The sequence below is a fragment of the Equus asinus genome, chromosome 25, assembly GCF_041296235.1.
Source record: "Equus asinus isolate D_3611 breed Donkey chromosome 25, EquAss-T2T_v2, whole genome shotgun sequence".
Classification (NCBI taxonomy): domain Eukaryota; kingdom Metazoa; phylum Chordata; class Mammalia; order Perissodactyla; family Equidae; genus Equus; species Equus asinus.
Window position 1 is genome coordinate 29,879,060 of NC_091814.1, and position 19,684 is coordinate 29,898,743.

Genomic DNA, 19,684 nt, shown 5'->3' on the forward strand with positions numbered 1-19,684 from the left:
AGGTATCAGTGATCCAGCTAGTCCAATATCATAGTCAAATCCTGTTTCCATTTTCTGTATTCCACTTGTTGAAAACATTGTGAATTCAGTGTGTGCTTGTTACCTGCCATTCTCCTGATTTGTTTGCAGACTTTGAGGCTGAACACAGTTGCCTTGTTGGGGATGTAAATGGATAATCACTTCTTTAGATTTTCCATCGGTATTATTGCTAATTGGTAGAGGAGAAAAAATATGAAAAATGTCTTAATTATATATGTTTCAGTTTTAAAAGAAATCAGTAGCTTTCATTTTGAAATTTAGGGCATAATTTGCCTCAAGTTTCTGAAATCTTTGCAAGATATCTAAAAGGAAAGACATAACCAAATACCACCTTTCAAGACTAAGTGAAAACTTGGATTAGGAAATAATACTAAATACTAAATAATACTATCCTCTACATTGTCTCAGAAGACTCTAACTTGCTTATAGACAAGTGTCCATCCCTTCCAACAACACATTTCACTATTTCCAAAGTAATTTAGGCAAAGTAATGTCAGCATCATGGCGGAGTGAGGTGTTCCCTTTGTCTCTCCCCTCTTTAAGTTACAGCCAGTCGGACATCCACAGACCAACAAAGGAGTCTGCACAGCACACCCGAATGCCTGAGAGATCCCTCCATCCATACATCTGAAGGTGGGTGGACTGGACATCCTGGAGGCAGTGGAACTAGGGTAGCAGCAGCACAAGCTCCTGAGACCAGAGGTTCCAGGATCTGCAGCCATGCCTGGGAACAGTGGCTCCAGGAACTGAGGTAATACCTGCCAATGGAGGCTGCAGAAATCCAGGCAGCCCACATTCCTAGAGGTGCCAGGAATCACTGCGGGTGCACAATCAGAGACTCTGGGAACTGCATCGATACCCATGACCCAGCCCACTCCCTTGGCCGCAGCACCTCTGAAACTGGACCTTTCAGCAGTGGGGGCTGCATGCAAGAAGCAGATAGCCCCAGCAGCAGTGGTGATGCCCATGACCTGAGGTTTCAAAAAGCACACGGGAGACCAGAGGCTATGGGAGCTGCAACAGTACTCATGGCTTAGCCCCTACCTCTCCTCCAGCAGTGTCAGGTGGTGCCTGTGACCTGAGGCTTTAGGAGCCACAGCACTTCCTACAACCCAGCCCTCAGTGGCGGAACCCTCAACACCAGCCCTACCAGCAGCAGGGACTGCATACAAGACTCTGGGCCCCTGGCAGCAGTGGTGACACCTGTGAACCTAGTACCCAGCAGTGATGCTGCCAGCACCCCCAGATAACCTGGAACAGCACAGTCGGCGCAAGAGGCAGCAGCACCTAAGCCTCTGGACAGCCTGTGGAGAGCCAGGTAACAAGAAAAGCAGAGCCCACAACCCTGGCCCCCCCAGATGCAGAGGTACCCACAACTTTAGCCCCCCCCCCATAGCAGTGATGCCTGCAGACCCAACAAACCCAGACATGGTGGAGGTGCCTGTGACCCCAGCTCCTTCCCCACTCTCCCCCTCCCCTCCACCACAGTGGGGGAACACAAGACCCAGGCAACACCAGAAGCAGCAAAGGTGTTCCCAGCCTGGTGACCCTGGTGGTGACACCTGCGACTGCAGCAACATCGTAAGCAGCAAGGCACCAGCAACCTCAGAGATACAAGCAGCGCAATGAGGGCATTGACGATGCCTCTGGCAGAGGCAGTGGAGGGTCGAAAATACAGGCTCTCAAATATAACCAGACGCGGCCCAGAATCAAAGTAACCAAAGCCTTACCCATATAAGAAAGGTGTTTGCTGCCACAAATGCACCAGCAGAGGAATAACTCATCACACACCATGAAGAACTACAGTAACACATAAGCATAGAAAGACAGCCACAACTCTCCAGAAACCACACTCAAAGTCAGGAGATTGCAGTCTAACGGACAGAGAATTCAAAATAGCTGTAATGAAGAAACTCAATGAGTTATGAGAAAACTCAGAAAGACAGTTTAACAAACTCAGGAATAAAATTCATGAACAGAAGGAGTACTTCACCAAAGAGAATGAAATTCTAAAAAAAAAAAAGCCAAACAAATTCTGGAGTTAAGAACACAATGAGATGAAGAATAAAGTAGAAAGCATTGGAAATAAAGCAGAGCATCGGGAAGAGAAAATTAGCAAGCTTGAAGATAGAAATCTAGAAATGTTTCAGGTGGAAGAGGAGAGAGAACTTAGATTTTTTAAAAATGGAGAAATTCTATGAGAAATATCTTAGTTAGTAAAAGCAACATAAGGATAATGGGTATCCCAGAAGGAAAAAAGAGGGAGAAAGGAGCAGAGAACCTATTTAAAGAAATAATAGCTGAGAATTTCTCAAACCTGGGGAAGAAACTGGATATACAAGTACATGAAGATAATAGAACACCTAATTATCTCAATGCAAAGTAATTTTGATTAGTAAATATTATTTACCACAAGACCGTGACATTTAAACTTCAAAATATTAGTAGATTTGCATTGCAGTCTTACACAAGGCTTCCTTTTTCCCCTATAGTGAAGATATAAGTTCTGTTTTCTGTACGATTAATCCCTACAGTTAAGACAGTAGCACTAGTTGTCATGAAGGCTTATGAGAACTGACATTAAAAGGAAGTATTTAGTTACTTTTAAATGTCAGTAATAACAATCATGTGTAAATCACAATAGTTCGTATTTTCTGACATTCATCTTAAGCAAGGCACTGTGTAGTGGAGTAGGAACTATTATCCCTATTTTACAGGCAAGGAAAAGGAAGTTTAGAGAGGATCAGAATCTTGCCCAGGGTCTCAGAACTAGTGAGTGTGAGCGCAGGTCTTACTGATTGCAAAGCCTGTGGTCTTACCTGGTCTGCTCCTCTGCTTCTGTGGGTGTTATTTGATAAGCACTTCATTTTACATAAACGAAATGATAAGTAATAGAATACCAATACCTTTAGGTTTCAAGTTTGCATTGGTTTTAGGGATTTAAGAATGGAAACACAAAGAATTAACTCACTCCACCACTTAGCAGTACTTCCTCATTGCTCACTTACTCTTTACCCTCACGGAAATTAGAATGACAGCACCCCTGGAGACAAAGAGGACGACTGTGAGTCAGGAGCCAGTGTTCACAGGATGAGGAAATGCAAACCTGAGAACCATGCATGCGGCAGAGTAGAGGGTTGTACAGCCAGGAGGCATGGGCTTCTAAGGAGCAGTGGTTAGAGGAAGAACGGCCTGAAAGAGGTCTTAGGTGATGAGTGGTACAGGGGTGTGAGAGAATACCACCCTGGAGAGTGTGTGCTGAAGGCGTGGCTCTCCAGTTGGTTGACGGGGTTAATGTGGACACAGGGTAATGCAGGGAGGCTTTAGAGAAAGGGGACGTGATAGTTTTATCCCTCCAAGCATCATACCAGTGACGTCTTTAAAGTTTTATCTATGAACAAGAAGGCTGTTTCGTATAGAAATGGGGCTGGATGAGAGGGAGAAACAAGAGGCAAGGATAAATAGGCTCTGAATGGAGGAGTCCAACGGTATTATTCATCAGTGATTAGTGCAGACTTATCTTCTTTTATGTTTGTTATGAATTATTGATGTAGTAAATACACGGTGAAATATCAAATGTGCAGATAATAGCATTTTTTTCACTAGTGATAAAGCCAGTGAGGTTAAACCGCAGAAAGAACTTGCAAATCTGTGTGAACCAACAGGAAAGTTTTCACTAAACCTTAATATGGACAGAGGCCCTTAGAGAAATATTGTAATCTTCTTACAGGCTAATAACTTAGAATAGAGTAAAAAGGAGAGATTGTATACTGTCCTGTAGAAGGATGCTGGCTTAATATACCAGAGTAACTACAATAAACCCAATAAAACAGAGAAAAAAAGGAATACTGAAAGAAAAAAAAGAGATATTCCAGCTTTGTACCATACACAGTTCAGGATACTAAATTTCAGTGATATACAGTCGTATTTAGAAATGGGCAAATAAAATTATCAATGGAGTAGCCAAATGGGTTCAAGATTTTGAGTCAGGTAATTGGGACTAAAGCCTTAACTCTTAACAACTTCCTATTGGCATGATTTTAAGCAAGTCACTGAATTTCTCTGCACCTCAGAGTCCTCTCTGCTTTGGGATAACCACATTATCAAGCCGACATATCTCACAGAGTTGCTTTGAGGACCAAAGAAGTCAATAAATGGTAAAGCATCTTATAAACAAACATGTTGGCTGTTGCTATTTTTATCATTAATCTTGACTACTGTACAAGTGGAGATCAAAAATCATTAAATAAAAATTATTTTGAGTGCCCATAGGTGGTCCCTGCTCACAAGGAGCTCATTGTCTGGGGAAGGGGATGGTGAGGAGGGTAGTGGAAACCAAAAAGGACAAGAGGTCATTTAATAGAGTGTGGGAAAGCCCACTGCGGGGGAGAAGGAGGAAATGACTAGATTGTTTGCAAGAAGTTCTGCTGTGATATTCTGCTTTTTAAAAAGTTTGTATTGGCATACTCTGTAAAACATCAAAACTTCAGTTCCTGTAAAGCTTCTTTAGGAGACTGCATTTTTTAGAAAACTCTTCACCTAAAGTTACATACTGTTTCTCATGGGTATACAATTTGCTCAAGTTTATAATATTGATCTCGTTGACACTGACCTCACTAATTAAATCAACTAGTACAGAAGCTGTGTATGTTCTCTTCCCAGTCAAAAATGTTTCTTTATTTAGATCTTAATCTTTGCAAGGTCTTTGCAAGTTTAAAAAGTAAATGGTGTTTATAAAAATGGGCTGGAGACATGAACAGACATTTCTCCAAAGAAGATATACTGATGGCCAATAGGCACATGAAAAGATGCTCATCATCGCTGATCATCAGGGAAATGCAAATCAAAACTACACTAAGATAAATCACCTTACACCCGTTAGAATGACAAAAATATCCAAAACTAATAGCAACAAATGTTGAAGAGGTTGTGGAGAAAAAGGAACCCTCATACACTGCTGGTGGGAATGCAAACTGGTGCAGCCACTATGGAAAACAGTATGGAGATTCCTCAAAAAACTAAAAATAGAACTACCATACGATCCAGCCATCCCACTACTGGGTATTTATCCAAAGAGCCTGAAGTCAGCAATCCCAAAAGTCCTGTGCACCCCAGTGTTTATTGCAGCACTGTTTACAATAGCCAAGACGTGGAAGCAACCTAAGTGCCCATCAACAGACGAATGGATAAAGTAGATGTGGTACATATATACAATGGAATACTACTCAGCTGCAAAACAGAACAAAATCATTCCATTTGCAATAACATGGATGGACCTTGAGAGAATTATGTTAAGTGAAATAAGCCAGCAAGAGAAAGATAATCTGTGTATGACTCCACTCATATGAGGAATTTAAAACTATGGACCAAGAACAGTTTAGTGGATACCAGGGGAAAGGTGGGGTGGGGGGTGGGCACAAAGGGTGAAGTGGTGCACCTACAACATGACTGACAAACATTAATGTACAATTGAAATTTCACAAGATTGTAACCTATCAATAACTCAATAATAAAAAAACTGAAAAAAAAAAAGTAAATGGTGTTTATAGAAGATTTATTTATTTTCTTAGTACCCAAAGCAAAGCCTCAATTCTTCTACACTGGCAGCCTGTGATATGTGTACCAGTGGGACCCACTATCTAACTTCTAGAGCCCTGATAGGGTCTGTGTAAAGAGGCTGGAGTCTAGAAGGTCTCAACAAAACTGAGATACCAACAGCCTCACCAACACCTTTGTAAAAATTCCTTCTGCCCATCTTCCCTTTTATAAAACTCGAGTCCTTAAAATTCCAAGCTTTTTAAAAAATGTGTTCTTAGCATCATATACATTTCTTTTAGTGTGAATACTTCTCTATCCATAATGTGCATCAAGGGCCTTCTTTAGAAGAATTACTATGTCTATGTGGTAGTGTTTTTCAGTTTTTTGTTTTTCCTGAGGTTTTCTTTTAATTCTCTTTGGCTTCCAAAAGGAGACAAGTATAGTAATAAGCATTTTCTAGGAGAACATGGCTCTACTTACCCTTTTTTGCGTTTTAGAACCATCCAACAGGAAATAATGATGGGTACAATAAAGAAGATCATACCGAAGAATATGCCTAGGCAGTAAAACAGGTCATTAAATGCATGGAGAATATAACCCCAAGGTTTTAAACTCTGTGCTAATATCTAGTCCCAGTAGAGGTTGCCAATGATTTTTTTAAATGTAACTACAAAGTCTGCTTTAAAAAGCATCCCACACAGGCTAACCTTTAAGATTTCGCCTCTGTTCCTGGTTTAATCTAGCGCATTAGTCTTACCACCACAGGGTTATAGATAAGGGGTGAGCAGAGCAGTTTTGTGATCTGTAGTCCAACAGCAGCTTTTCAACAAGTAGGTGATAATGGCACTGGAGCTCCTGGGCTCCAGCTCTCTGCGGCCCTGCGTGTGTCTCTTGTGGAAGGCACAAGGCAGGAGCTATTCTGTGCAACAGACCCTGCCAATTCCCTTTGAAGCAAACTCTATCACAAAACTATCCCTCTTACTCAGGCAGATCACAGAAATTGGCTAAGAAAATTGGTCTTTGTGGCTTTCAATTTGTGCAAATGGGCACGACTACCATCCTGAAGAATATTCCCCAGTGGTAAATGAAAAGGGAAGTTGCATTGTCCCGCCACATTAAAATAAGAATGATTGTTCATTTATAGTGGTTCAAAGATAGTATAGAACCTTTGATAAAAGGCACTTACTCTATATGCATGTGAAGATACCAGTTTTGCCACAGCAAGGCCTGAATTTATCATTATTTTCTTTCTGATTGAAATTGCAATATGACATTTTGATCTGTCTTTTTACATTTCATTCATTAAAGTGGATACTTACTGTTAAAGTTGCTAGAGTTCCTCAGTAAACCCTTCATAAAACTTACCGACTATGAGAGCATCACGTGGGCCTAATGGGAAGACAAAAGCCACAACACATCAGTTGAGCGCACAGCATGATCAAACAGGAGCTCTCAGCTGGTGACCGTTCATCCTGATGTTTTTCAGTACACAGTATTTTCTGTTATAAAAAGCCACTGATTGTACTCACACAAACTCATTTCATCTTGTGCACTCAGCAAAGTATTTTTTCTTTTTAACTTAATATTTTATCATAAAAGTAATATAATTCCAGCAGAAAGTTTATAAAACAGGACAAAAGAAAAATATCACCCATAATCCTACTACCCTGAAGTGTTTTGGTACATTCCTTTCTGGTCCATTTTCCTATGCATCTAGGTTTTTACATAGTTATAGAATCTATATCTATCTAATCTTTGAACAGTGGTATTAAGTGCTCAACATCTGTTAACTTTTATAACTATTACTGCCACAACAATGCTACTGCTATTTGTACGATAGCACTAACTCCTCATTATATTTTTCACATATTTTTCATCTGTCTCCTGCCTTATTTGCTTTTCAAAATAAGTCCTGAGTCATATTTCTTGACCTTTTATGATTTTCTCTATCATAAAGTTAAAAAAGTTGGCCGCCTTCTAGCTGTTTGATAAATATTCTTTTTTTTACTTTAGTTCTTCTATGTTAACTTTTAAAACTTTTAACTCCTTATTATATCTGGTATTTATTGTAGGATAAAAAGTTCTAAATTTTTTCCAATGCTACCTATATTATTTGAATCTTTTTATTCCCCAGGGATTGATGTCTCAGTCATATTTTATCTGTAAGATACTTTTATTTTTATTTATAATAACCTTTATTTTGTTAATATCTATTTTGCTCCACTTATTTTATAAGCCTATTTTTGTGCTAGTATAGAGTGACTTATGTATTGTGGCTTTATATTTTGTTTTAAGATCTGATAGGGTTGGTCCCCCAATTATGTGAATATTCTGTCTCTCACAGCCACATCTTCGGAATACTCTAAAGGCATTCAGTCAGTCAGGCAGTGAGCTTTTTGTCAAAGGAGTGAATATAATTTGATATTAATTGAGTGTCAATTTATAATTTTAAAATAACATGTCAGATTAGTTAACGTGTTTAAGAGACTAACTGTAAAAGAAAAAAACAGATCTTGAATAATCTTGGTGTTCAACCATGTGTCATAAATAAGAGTCATAAGAACTGGAGGGGATAGGCTAGCACTAACTTAGATTAAGAAAGGTTATTCATTGTTAATTTTGCTCATCAGGTCCTTGATGTGTACAAGTTCTATCTTACATTGCACTCTACTTGTCAGCAGAGGGCTTTTCTGTGAGCTCAGTGAAACATGATTTCTAAATCTGTTGTATTCAGCTGTACCAGCTTAAAATCCTATAGCCTACACTGGTGAGCGAGACCGTTCATCTGGTCTCTGCAACTTGAACGGTGCTCCCTGACTGATGCTGAAAACATTCTTGAAGGCCTGCTCTACTACTGATGTGCTCCTGAATTTTAAGGCCCACAGACTATAAACAAATCATTATTGTGTGGTTCAAGCAACAATAGAGTAGATAAAAAAGGTTCAGAAAGGGCCTTGAGGAAAGGTGGGTGGATTGAGAAGTGTAAGGAGAGCAAGGCTGGCCTCACTTTCATTGCTAAGGGCTTTTGGGGAAGAATTAGGAGCTCCTATTCCACTCCTTAGTTCTTAGCACATGCCATAAACATCACACTACATTAGATAACAGTATGGATGAATGAATCAACAGTAACTACAACTGGGAAGGACATACATCATTGCACTTGCACTTACGAGATGTACATATGGCCAGAGGAGGGTCCCATGTGTTATCTGCCTGGCACTGGCTCTGGGGACTGCCTTTCAGACTATATCCATCTTCACACTCCAAAGTTACATTATCTCCATAGTGATAGATGTTTTTAATTTTCATCTCCTTCTGGATTCCATTCATAAACTGTGGGAGGCTACATTTTACCTCTGAAATTAGAAAAATCAGAAGGAAATTGATATTTTATTGTTAATTGTTAGTTGAAACTGCTGTAATGGAAACATCTATAACCCTAAACCTACTTTGCCTTCAGCAAAGAAAGGTCATGTTTTCAAGCAAGAATTACTGACACCACCCCCCCCACACACACACCCTATGATTTAAATTATCTGACTTTCATTTCCTAGGTAAAGTAAGGGAATATAAAATGTACTACACATCCACTTTTAATTATTGATAACTCTGCAACTGGAAAGTTGTGGAAAGTTTAGGAGTTAGGATAATCAAGTTCCAGCCCTGGATCCACTTGGGTCACACCATAAGGAAACAAGAATATCACATTAACTCTCTCTGGGTGTATAACAAATACTAGTATTTTGCCTCTTGATTAAATGCATGTTTCTGGCTCATTTCTATACATAGAACAAAGAAGTTAGTAAATCATGATTCTGAATTTAAAATATCATTTTTCTACTATATTTTATCTCTTTTAGCTCATTCTTTCTTTTGCTTTCTTTCTCTGTCCAGTCATGGATACCTTCTTCAATTCTAGCAAAGCCTGCTTCTTAGTTGTGGTAGTCTCAAAATTAGCCTAAATTCTTTTTTTTCTTTATAAGAAACAACAAGGCGAAGTGCTATTTCCCAAAGTAAGGTCTGTGGTCTTTCTACATCAGCATATTCTGATGGGTTTGTTAAAAATAGACCTCTGGACCCCATCTCAAAATGTCAGAATCAGAGTTTTTGGGAATAGAGCTTAAGAATCTGCCTTTTAACAAGATTCCTGACTGATTTCGCTAATACTCAGACAGAGAATGACTGCAATAAAGCATGTTTGAGGAGGGCAGTTATTAAGACAAAAAGAATTTTACTTAAATAAAAGGAAAGCAGCTGCCAAGAGAGGAGAATATTACACTTTATCTTCAGGAGAATAACTTCCCCAAAGTCTTAATTTCTATAATTGATCTTTGAACTATTCCCTGAATCTTCATACTTCTAAATGTAACTAAAGCAAGGAGGGGTGAGCTTTCTGCTGTCTGCAGAGCCACAGGGACTCTGTAGTTTGTGAAGTCCATCTTTGCAAATAAATATAGGAGAGTCACCTACCATCTCTGTGGTGGCCCTCAATTTCTTTATTTCTAAAGTCAGAGAGCTGGGAGGACAAGAAGGGTTTCTGAGACATTTAGGTTGTGGATGGCCCTATGACCCTGTAATCACAGCAACCACAGGACTAACTGCTCCTTAATAGTAGAAACACAGGCGTGTCTGAAATGTCTCCTCCTTCCTCCCTGCCCTAAGCCTAGTATTTCTAAAAAGAAAGAAAAGAAGAAACAAACAAAGCAAAATCACTAAAATTGTAGTTTTGCAAAGTCAAAGAACCACATTTAAAAGGAGACAGTATACAGTGCAATGTTCAAAAGCAGAGGCTGAGCAGGGCTGCAATCCTGGCCACCACCACTTATAAGCTGTGGACCATGAACTAGTTACTGGATCTTTCTAAACTTTACTGTCCTCTACTGGAAGATGGCAAGAATAATAATCCCACCTCATCAGATTCATTTGGAGAAACACAAATGACTTTTGTAAAGACCTCAGTACCATGCCTAGTCATATTATTTATTATCCACATTTTGTACCTTTTTGGAATAATGCCAACAAAGATTTTTAAGTCAGAAGCCATTTTTGCAAACATAAGAATAAAGGAAATAATTCCTGGGGACTTGTTCCAGGGAAGAGATGAAATAAACACATCACTTTTGGGCTTGGAGATTATAATCTGGCTCCATATCCAATAATTCGAGGAATTAATTGCTCTCAACCTTGCTTCAGGCTTCAATTTTCCTCACAAAGTGTATTTCTAGTCTCTTATTTACCTTCTAAGGGTATTTGTGAGGACCACCTGTGACTCTCTGAGGAACTTTAGAGCTGAAATATTTTATTAGTTAAAAGCTTGTGAATCATTTTAAACTGGTGTTTGATGTCTGTTGTATTACTGGAAATTCAATCAGTTCTTCCTACTTATTCAGTAGAGTTGAGATCCTTCCTACCTTTTGTTCTGCTTTTCTCGACCTCTGTTGATACTCATTTCATGATCTCTTAGAAATGATCTCTAAGACTTATTAGCCTCAGGCATCAATTTTCCATAAAAACCAAGCAAAAATAAGAAATACCTTTGCAATAATGATCAGACTGGCTCCAGGTTCCCAGGTATGTACAGAAAATGAAGGCGTTTCCCACCAACAGGTAGCCTGGGTCACAAGTGTAGGTGACAGTCATCCCAGGAAGATACGGAGATGCACGTCCTCCAATCTTATGCCCATTGTGGATCTTGGGTGGATGTGGGCATGCTAAAAGCAAGATCCCCCCAAAACACAAGAAAAGACATTCAATTAAAGAAGTATAAACATGCCAAGACATCTATTAATTTCTCTGGCTGTTAGAGCCACAGGAAGACCCAAGGCAGGCAAGTTCCCAAGGCACTAAATGTTTGCTGATCAGTGGGAAGACTGATTCTCTTAACCCAGACCTCTCAGCCTTGAAACAGGATCATCCATATTCTCTACCTGTAACTTGTACCAGATGGAGGTGCCATGGGGATCTACAAACTACCAATTCAATGTTGTCTGTCCTCAGTGGAGGATGGAGCTCATGTGGACAATCACGGTCATAATGAGCCTACAATTGTCAGGTACTGTCATTTAAAGCCAGACTAATACAGAAGAGGAATGAGCTACAGAGACCAAGAACACAGCCTTGAACTCCACTTCTCCACGGCATCCGGAGTTCCCTTTGCAAAAGATGAGATGAAAATTCAACAAAATAGAGTCACTGGGTGAGCAGAACACTTAGAAGTAACAAAAGGAGTGTAAATGCATACATCAGAGTTTCTTTAACTATTTCTATAGCATTATCAATTCCGAAGTAAATTACTGCCATCAACATGTATGTTTTGCTCTTCACACCCATCTATCTAGTATGAAAATTGGTATAGATGGCATAACAGAGTATTTTCTCTGGCATTTGTTTTCAGTGCTTTGGAAATATTCTCTGTAAGATCCAGACCTCACTGATTCTCTCTGCTTCCAGTCTTCCTCTCCTCACCATCCCACAGTCCTCACTCCAGCAGGGTCATCAGAATAACCACCAACTGGGACATAAAGTGGCTCATCTAGAACCCATCTGTTACTCACTCGGCAGGTAATTCTCTGTCTGACATTCACAACAAAGCCACGTTCAGAAATATAAATGACTGTCACTATATAAATATGGAGGTTCTCGCCTAGATATTCTGATCCATCAGGAGCGTGGGGAAATGTGCACTGACCAGCAGAACCAGAAGGTTCACAGCGAGGGGCAGGGCTGCTCCAGAACCCATTCCCTTGACTGTCACTTGTGCAGCGGATGGTGCTCTCCCCGACGAGGTTGAAGGTCATCCCTCTGACTGGGTGCGGGTCACATGTGTAAGTAATTTCTTTTCCATAGGGAATGTCTCCCAGAGAAGTTCCTGTGTGGCGCCCGTTAAGGATAGCCGGAGGATTTGGACAAAAGATTTCTAGAAGGAACACAAGGGCTTTAGGTTCCATTAGAATTTCAATCAAAATGATTATACAATAATAGTGCCCTGGGACTGTGTTATGAATAAATTTTTTTTCTATGAGAACACAACTAAGGTGGATGCAATTTAAATAAGTATGGGTTTTTCTGAGAAGGAACTAACTGAAGTGAGACTTAAATTACAATTTATTGTCAAATTCCAAAATCCCTTGGTAACTAAGTGTTTAATCCATTTGGAAGGTGATTAAGTTGTTTTTTTCAGCAACATATGATAGCCTACTTTATGTGAGGCATCCTAAGAGTCCTGGGTTGACAATGGAGTACAAGACAAAGATCTGAGGTTCCAGGGAAATCTTTGTAAAGTTTATTAAACATGGATTATCATTTTCAGCAGATGTAAATGTTTCTTGATGACTCAAGACCATTGTCATCAGTACCAATACCAAATATACAATAGTGTCGTCAGAATACATTGATTCCTATAGGGCTCTTTATAGCCAGATTAACTGGCTCCAGGGAGCCTTTTGGTTTCGGGGGCGGGGGGAGTTCTTTCTTCAAAGCTATCAGGTATCATTTCTTTCTGCTTTTAGTATATCTGCTTCTAGTATTCTCTCCCTAAGACTAATTTGGTGCTTCTAATCTGATATGGATTTAGGAAGAGATCTCAAGCTTGTCAGAACTGTGTGAATAAACGAAGTGAAGGCCTTAGTGCATAAAACAATGATTGACTTCCCATGCTGGATTTTATCTGTGTTTGTGTTTATCCAAAGTTTACTTATTTTCAGCTGTGTGTGTCTCAGGATGGCTGTTTGTTGGATGTCTGAGATTTACACATACTGAATGTTCTTATAAAGTTCCACCATAATCCCATAAGGTGTCCAGATAGATTTCTAGCAAGGTGTTTTAACAAAATCCAAATTACAGTGAACAATTTTTGACCATTAGGAAAAAGAGATTTAAAAAAGTCTTGCCTTACTTTAGTAAACAGAGTAGGATAAATCAGTAATGTCTTGTGGTATATATGAAACACTTTGATCTATTTATCAATTTCTGAATCTTTGGTATGTTTTATTTAAGTGGGTGGTTTTGAAATTTAGGGCACCTCAGCTCATCAATTCAAATATTGACTCACTTCCCTGCAGCATACTAACTTATCACATAACTCTGTTTTATTTTCTCTATAACACATCACTTTTTAACATACCTTTTTATATATTCTATTTTTTGTTTGTTTACCTATTTACTTTCTTGTTCATCATTGCCTCCCAAGTAGAAAATGAACTCCATGAGAGCAGGGATAAGACCTTCCTGTTCAGTCCTCTCCCCACATGGAAAGTCCTGGCCCATGGGAAGCCCTTCCTCGGTAAATACTATGGACTAAATAACAGGCTGAATAAATAGTTTAGAGATGTAGGGGGATAAAAGGACATAAACATTTAAGAGAGGTCACTCCTCGATGGTGAAACTAAAAATAAATGAATAAATAAGTTTTGGTGTAACTTTATGTCATCTAGTTTCTCCCCACATATTCCCCACAAAATTCAACACTGACATTAAATTAGTGATTTACGGATTAGTAACATAAACACACGATGTATAAGACCTACAAGGCCCCTTTGAAATTCCTCTAACAAAGAAGGATCTTATCAGTAGTTAAATAAAGATCCAGACAACAGGTGATTCCACGAGGCAAAACACGCTGGAACAAAAAATAAGGGGGATATCCAGGCTGCATAGTTGTTCCTTCTACTCACGCTCACACACAGGAACACTGCTGTTCCAAAGGCTTATCATTCCAACCAAGACACAACGACTAGTGGAGCTGCCTTTTAATCGGAACCTAAAGAAAAATAAGGAGTACTAACATGTGAGCAATTTCCATCTCTCCCTTCATCTCGTCGCTGACATACTCAGCTTTCTCAATTCAGCATAAATACCATTTGCCATGTAGGTTCAGGCCCAGCTGAAAGTCTCAGTTCATTAGGGACCTGAATTCAGTAGCTGGCAGAAACTCAGAAGCCATATTATTCTAAAGAATCACAATATCCTGTGACACACAAAGCAATCAGAACTTGTACATCTAATAGTTATACAGACATCATAGCCCAGTGTCACCTACAGAAGTCACTGAACACAGGCTGCACTCCTTCCTGTGCTCTAGACCCGCAGCCATCTCGCACTGACAGCCCTCTGACATCCCACTTATTCTCATTAGTGGGTTATGAGGAAGAACAGCTCTCCATCTGGGTGAGAAAAGCAGAGAACATCTTGAAAGAGAACAACAGTGTTCTTTTGCCACGACATTTGTAAGGGCCAGAAAGAGGCTCATGGGATCATATGGGCCAAATGTTCTAGGAAAATAAGAGGGATGAGGGGAGGAGTGTTTGCCACCCTGAAAGGCCCAGCATGTTAATGCCTCCAGTTGTCCCTCTGAAATCTGCTGATCCCTGTTGGGTGGTAGGCTTTGTAAATGTCAAAGATTCCTTAGAAAGTGTTAAAAATAACTGCTGTATTTCCCAATCTTGGTACCTCCCACGGACAGATAGTGCAAACCACTGAAAGTACGAGATCTACATTAATGTCTAATAAGACTACCTAAAACAATAACATCCGCCATTAGATCTCAGTGCCAAGGACATTACTGGTGCGAAGACATATGATTAGGTTAAAAAAACTTATCCATACACTGTTACAAATTCCACTGTTGATTGGTTTTAAGTTTCCTGAAACAACCCTTGGCTGACTTTTATCACAATGCAAATAATTTTTGTCTTATACGTCAAACTTTTTACTAGCATACTTCCATAAAATTATATTTTCCTGACCCCAAACAACTATTTACCCACTTACTTCCAGTTCCAACTATGAATTCAAGGTCAGCATCTGTATTTATGTTTATACTTGACATTGAATTATTATGCCATTTTCTTTATTTCCTAATAGTGGTGCCACTGAGTGGTACCCTACACTTATTTCAAAACTACCAGAAGTTAACCTCCCTGGGCACTTCTTTTCCATTGGTCAGCCCCACTTTTTGGATTAACCCCTGAACCCAAGAGAGTGACTATCCAGCAATGAGTCCCTGGTCTCTGTTGCAGAATACACTCACCCCTCATCACAAACAAAGGACACTTCTGCCCCAAGCTGGAAATTTAGTGGAAAGAGCACCCGACCATTAGGGAGTTGGTCCAGGAAGTCAGCACATGATTTCACTAGGAGGAAAAAACAGGACTAAGACTGCCATCTGAGGGAGAAAGAGATTGTTGATCTGCAAACCAGATGAGAGTGTAGCCACCTGCACATCTTGGGGCTTCTGGGCTCCAGTCTCCTTGGGGCGTACAGCGCAGAGAAGCAGCCCCTCTGAGATCATAGCCAGGCTCACAGCTGTAGAACACTTCCTGGCCAGGGGAAAAGTCATCCTTGTTGTTTGGAGTGTGCTTCCCGTGTGGGATTTCTGGAGGCAGCTGACATGCTGGGGAAAGAACAGCAAAGTACCTGTCAGTTATGGGAAAATATTTTTGCAGTACCCTCTGCCTGCCAGGAGCTTAAAAATCCTAAGAAGAGAGTATAGATTTTAAGAGAAAAGATCTGGTAATTCAGTACTCACATTTTACTGATGAGCAAACCAAGGCCAGAGAGCAGAGCTGTGACTAGAACCAAGGTCTCTCTAAACACCTTGTCTGTTTTTCTTCTACTAAAACGTTCCTAAGACTACAAGCAGAATATTCCTTTTGCTCTCCAGTACTGGCCATCCAGGACATAGCCGTGAGTGCTGGTGGCTAGTTCTGCTCTTACAGTTCCTAGAAAGGTAGCCTTTCTGGCAACAACAAGGGACACATTTGCCCAGGTCTCATCTGACAGACTCCCTCTCCTCACTCACTGTACAGTCAGTCACACGTCCCCTTTCAGTTTTCCTCCCAGCTCCTCTTTCAGAACTGTAAGCCCCCTCCTGGTCCCTATGTGCCAGCCCAGATTCTTCCCCCTCCACTGCTAAGCCAGCCATTTAGTCACCCAAGTCCAACACAAGAGGACAAGGGAAGCCATCAAGAACACGATCCCCTTAAAAGAAAAAAGCTTGAATTTCTGAAGAGAGAACATGTTGCTTAGAGCATATTTTGACTCAAATTTTGGGTGACTCCTTCCATAGCCCAGTTGGTGTGTGCTCAGGGCATCAGAACACATTTGAGCCTCAATCTTAACCATATATAACTGAATAAAAATTTTTAAAAATATTTGCTTGTATTTGAGCCAGTCACTTCCCCTTTCAGAGCCTGAGGGTTTTCAGTAATAACATGGAAGAGTTGGAACAGAATTCCTGAAGTCTAAGGCCTTTTGTAATCTGATGCTATCATTTAGGTCCCATGGCTCATTTGCCTACTGACCCCTCCGATGATAGATCTATGTCATTGTTATCATACATTATTTTCATCTTACATCTCACTATACATTATTATTAGGTTCTGCAATCAGAAAGGCTCTTGAATTGCAGGCCTTGTTCTGTTATTTACTAGCTCTGTGACCTTAGAAATGTTATTTAACATTTCTAAGACTAAGATTTCTCAAAGTAAAAGGGAGTAAGAATAGTTCCTGCCTCATGTTTTTGCTCTAAGTATTAAACAATGCATATAAAATGTGTGTTACAGATGACACAGAGCAAACCATTACTTTTTGACAATTATTATTATCAGAGAGAACATAAAAGAGTTAGTAGTATGTTTAGAGTGTTTATAACAATTTCATCATCCTTGTGCATGCACACACACTCATACACACAGCTTCTTTAATTTCAACAACTCATCATTTACACTGCTGCACAGACCCCCAGCAGAGTCTCAACAGATGAAACTCACCCCTGGAACAGCTTGGCAGCTCAGGAACCCATGTGTTGTTGGCCCAGCATTGCACAACGTTGGACCCTTTCATGACAAAGCCAGGCTGACATCTAAATCTCACAATCTCACTTAAGGAAAATAAACTCTTATTTCCGGATAGTCTAATTCCATTTTCAACTTCTGGAGTTGTGCATTTACTAGCAGAAACACACTGAGGAGGAGGGCTGCTCCAAACTCCAAGCTGATTGTCTTTGCTGGTACAGAAAATCGACTGTTCTCCCACGAGGTCAAATAGCTTTTCTCCATCTGGCCCAGTGAGACACCGATAAGTGACCACTGTTGCATATTTAAAAACATTTCCATTGCTGCTGTAGTAGTCTCCATTGGATATGGCTGGGGGTGGCTCACAAGATATACCTGGAGTAAGGGAAAATGTGGTAAACAACAGCTTAGCTTTTAATTTGTGTGTGTGTGTGTGTGTGTGTGTGTGTGGAAGATTGGCTCTGACTTCACATCTGTGCAATCTTCCTCTATTCTTTTTTCATGTGGGATGCCACCACAGCTTTGTCTGATGAGCGGTGCTAGGTCCGCACCCAGGATCCAAACCTACAAGCCCGGGGCCACCAAAGTGGAGTGTGGGAACTCCAACAGTATGCCACTGGGCCAACCACAAGACAATTTTTTAGAGCAGTTTTAGGTTCACGGAAAAATTGAGGGGAAGGTACAGAGATTTCCCACATCCCCCAGCACCTACACATGCATAGTTTCCCCCATTATCAATATCCCTCACCAGAGTGGTACCTTTGTTACAACTGGTGAATCTATATTAACACATCATAGTCACCCAAGTCCGTTGTTTACATTAGGGTTCACTCTTGGTGTTGCAAATTCTGTGGGTTTGGACAAATATATAATGACATATATCCATCATTACGGTATCATGCCGAATATTTTCACTCCCCTAAAAATCCTGAGTGCTCTGCCTATTAACCCCACCCCTCACCCCAACCCCTGGCAACCACTGATGTTTTTACTTTCTCTGTAGTTTTGCTTTTTCCATAATTATTTTTTTTACTATGAATTTAAGTAACAAAATACAAAGAATCAAATAACTTCCTAAACTGTTACTAATTACAATACTTTTCTTCTAATGTTTTCTAATAATCAGACATATGTTTACATAGTTGAAATTTATGTTTCTGATATGGATTGTGTCTATAATAATTATTTCATGTAAAAATATCAATGTATTATTATGCTTTACACATTTGTGATTTTATGTGGATAATCTCTGTGATTTTATAATAGATTGTTAAGTTATTTACTTACTGCTGAGCTAGTTTTTTCTATTGACTATTTAATAACATCTTTTCAGGTTAAATACACCACCTCTGGCACCACTCATCAAGTAAAGAGAAAAGACTAGAGTGATGGCAGCCTCATGGCTGTGTGAGTCGTTCCTTTATTCTCTTTCCTTTTATTTACAACTAATTGGTCATTCATCACCAAGCAAAAGTGCCTCTGCATGTTACCACAGAACACCCAGGAGATTTTTACCCACCTGTGCTCCAGAAAGTATGTGGATAGGACCTTGAAGGGGCTGCAGACCCAAGGGATCAGTGAACCTGCGCCGCCCCCACTTGTCACAACTGGGGAAAAAGCAAAACTGGAGAATGCAAAACAGGGCAGACAAGCAAGGGAGATTGAGAATTTGTGGAAGTCCAGCCAGCCTGACTGAAGAACTAGGCATGCCATAGGAGCAGGATAGAAACGAGTTTGGATGCAGAGGAGAAGGAGAATCTCCAGTAGTCAGTCCTCCTTTTTCCAGCAGTAGCAACAGCAACTTCCCTCACAGAGGAGGTACAAAGAGAAAGCGGTGACTGATTGACTGCCCAGCTATGTGGGTTGCAGCTGGAGGAAACTGTTTATCTCCAGCAGCATGGATTTCTGAGAAGAAACCTCTGTGACTGGGGGGGAAGGAGAATAAAAAGAAAGAGGCAGATGAGAACAACAAAGGACAGTGAAGGAATGAATTCTCTACTCTTTGCTTCAGGATTTCAGCAGGAAGTATGCCCAGGGATCTCTGGGAGTACCCCAACTTGAGGATCTTCCTACTGGCAATGGGAACCCACATAAGCCCCAGGTGCTAAGCCCACATCTCCCCACACTCTGCCACCAGCCTTTTCTATGCCAGATTTTTTTTTTCTGTGCCACGTTTTTTTCTATACCAGCACCTTGCTCCTGAGCGCTGCCTTAGAGCCAGCTCAGGCAAAGAAAATACAAAACTCCAGCTATAGTGTCACATGTTGAACTATAACAGTCAAAGTAAACAACTAAGAAAGGTTTGTGCTACTTCA

The 19,684-nt window shown here is 40.2% G+C and overlaps 1 protein-coding gene across 1 annotated transcript in view; it reads right to left on the reverse strand.

Annotated features, from left to right (window-relative positions):
- Positions 1-19,684, reverse strand: part of LOC106842726 (complement receptor type 2-like) — a 143,879-nt gene that overhangs the window by 6,888 nt on the left and 117,307 nt on the right. The window contains exons 41-50 of the mRNA XM_044758450.2: positions 17,346-17,744; positions 15,791-15,967; positions 15,605-15,707; positions 14,250-14,335; positions 12,266-12,493; positions 11,112-11,288; positions 8,748-8,933; positions 6,943-6,966; positions 6,058-6,133; positions 104-208 (exon numbers count right to left, since the gene is read on the reverse strand). Coding sequence (XP_044614385.2) covers positions 104-208; positions 6,058-6,133; positions 6,943-6,966; positions 8,748-8,933; positions 11,112-11,288; positions 12,266-12,493; positions 14,250-14,335; positions 15,605-15,707; positions 15,791-15,967; positions 17,346-17,744 — 1,561 coding nt within the window. The remainder of the gene's footprint in view (positions 1-103; positions 209-6,057; positions 6,134-6,942; positions 6,967-8,747; positions 8,934-11,111; positions 11,289-12,265; positions 12,494-14,249; positions 14,336-15,604; positions 15,708-15,790; positions 15,968-17,345; positions 17,745-19,684) is intronic.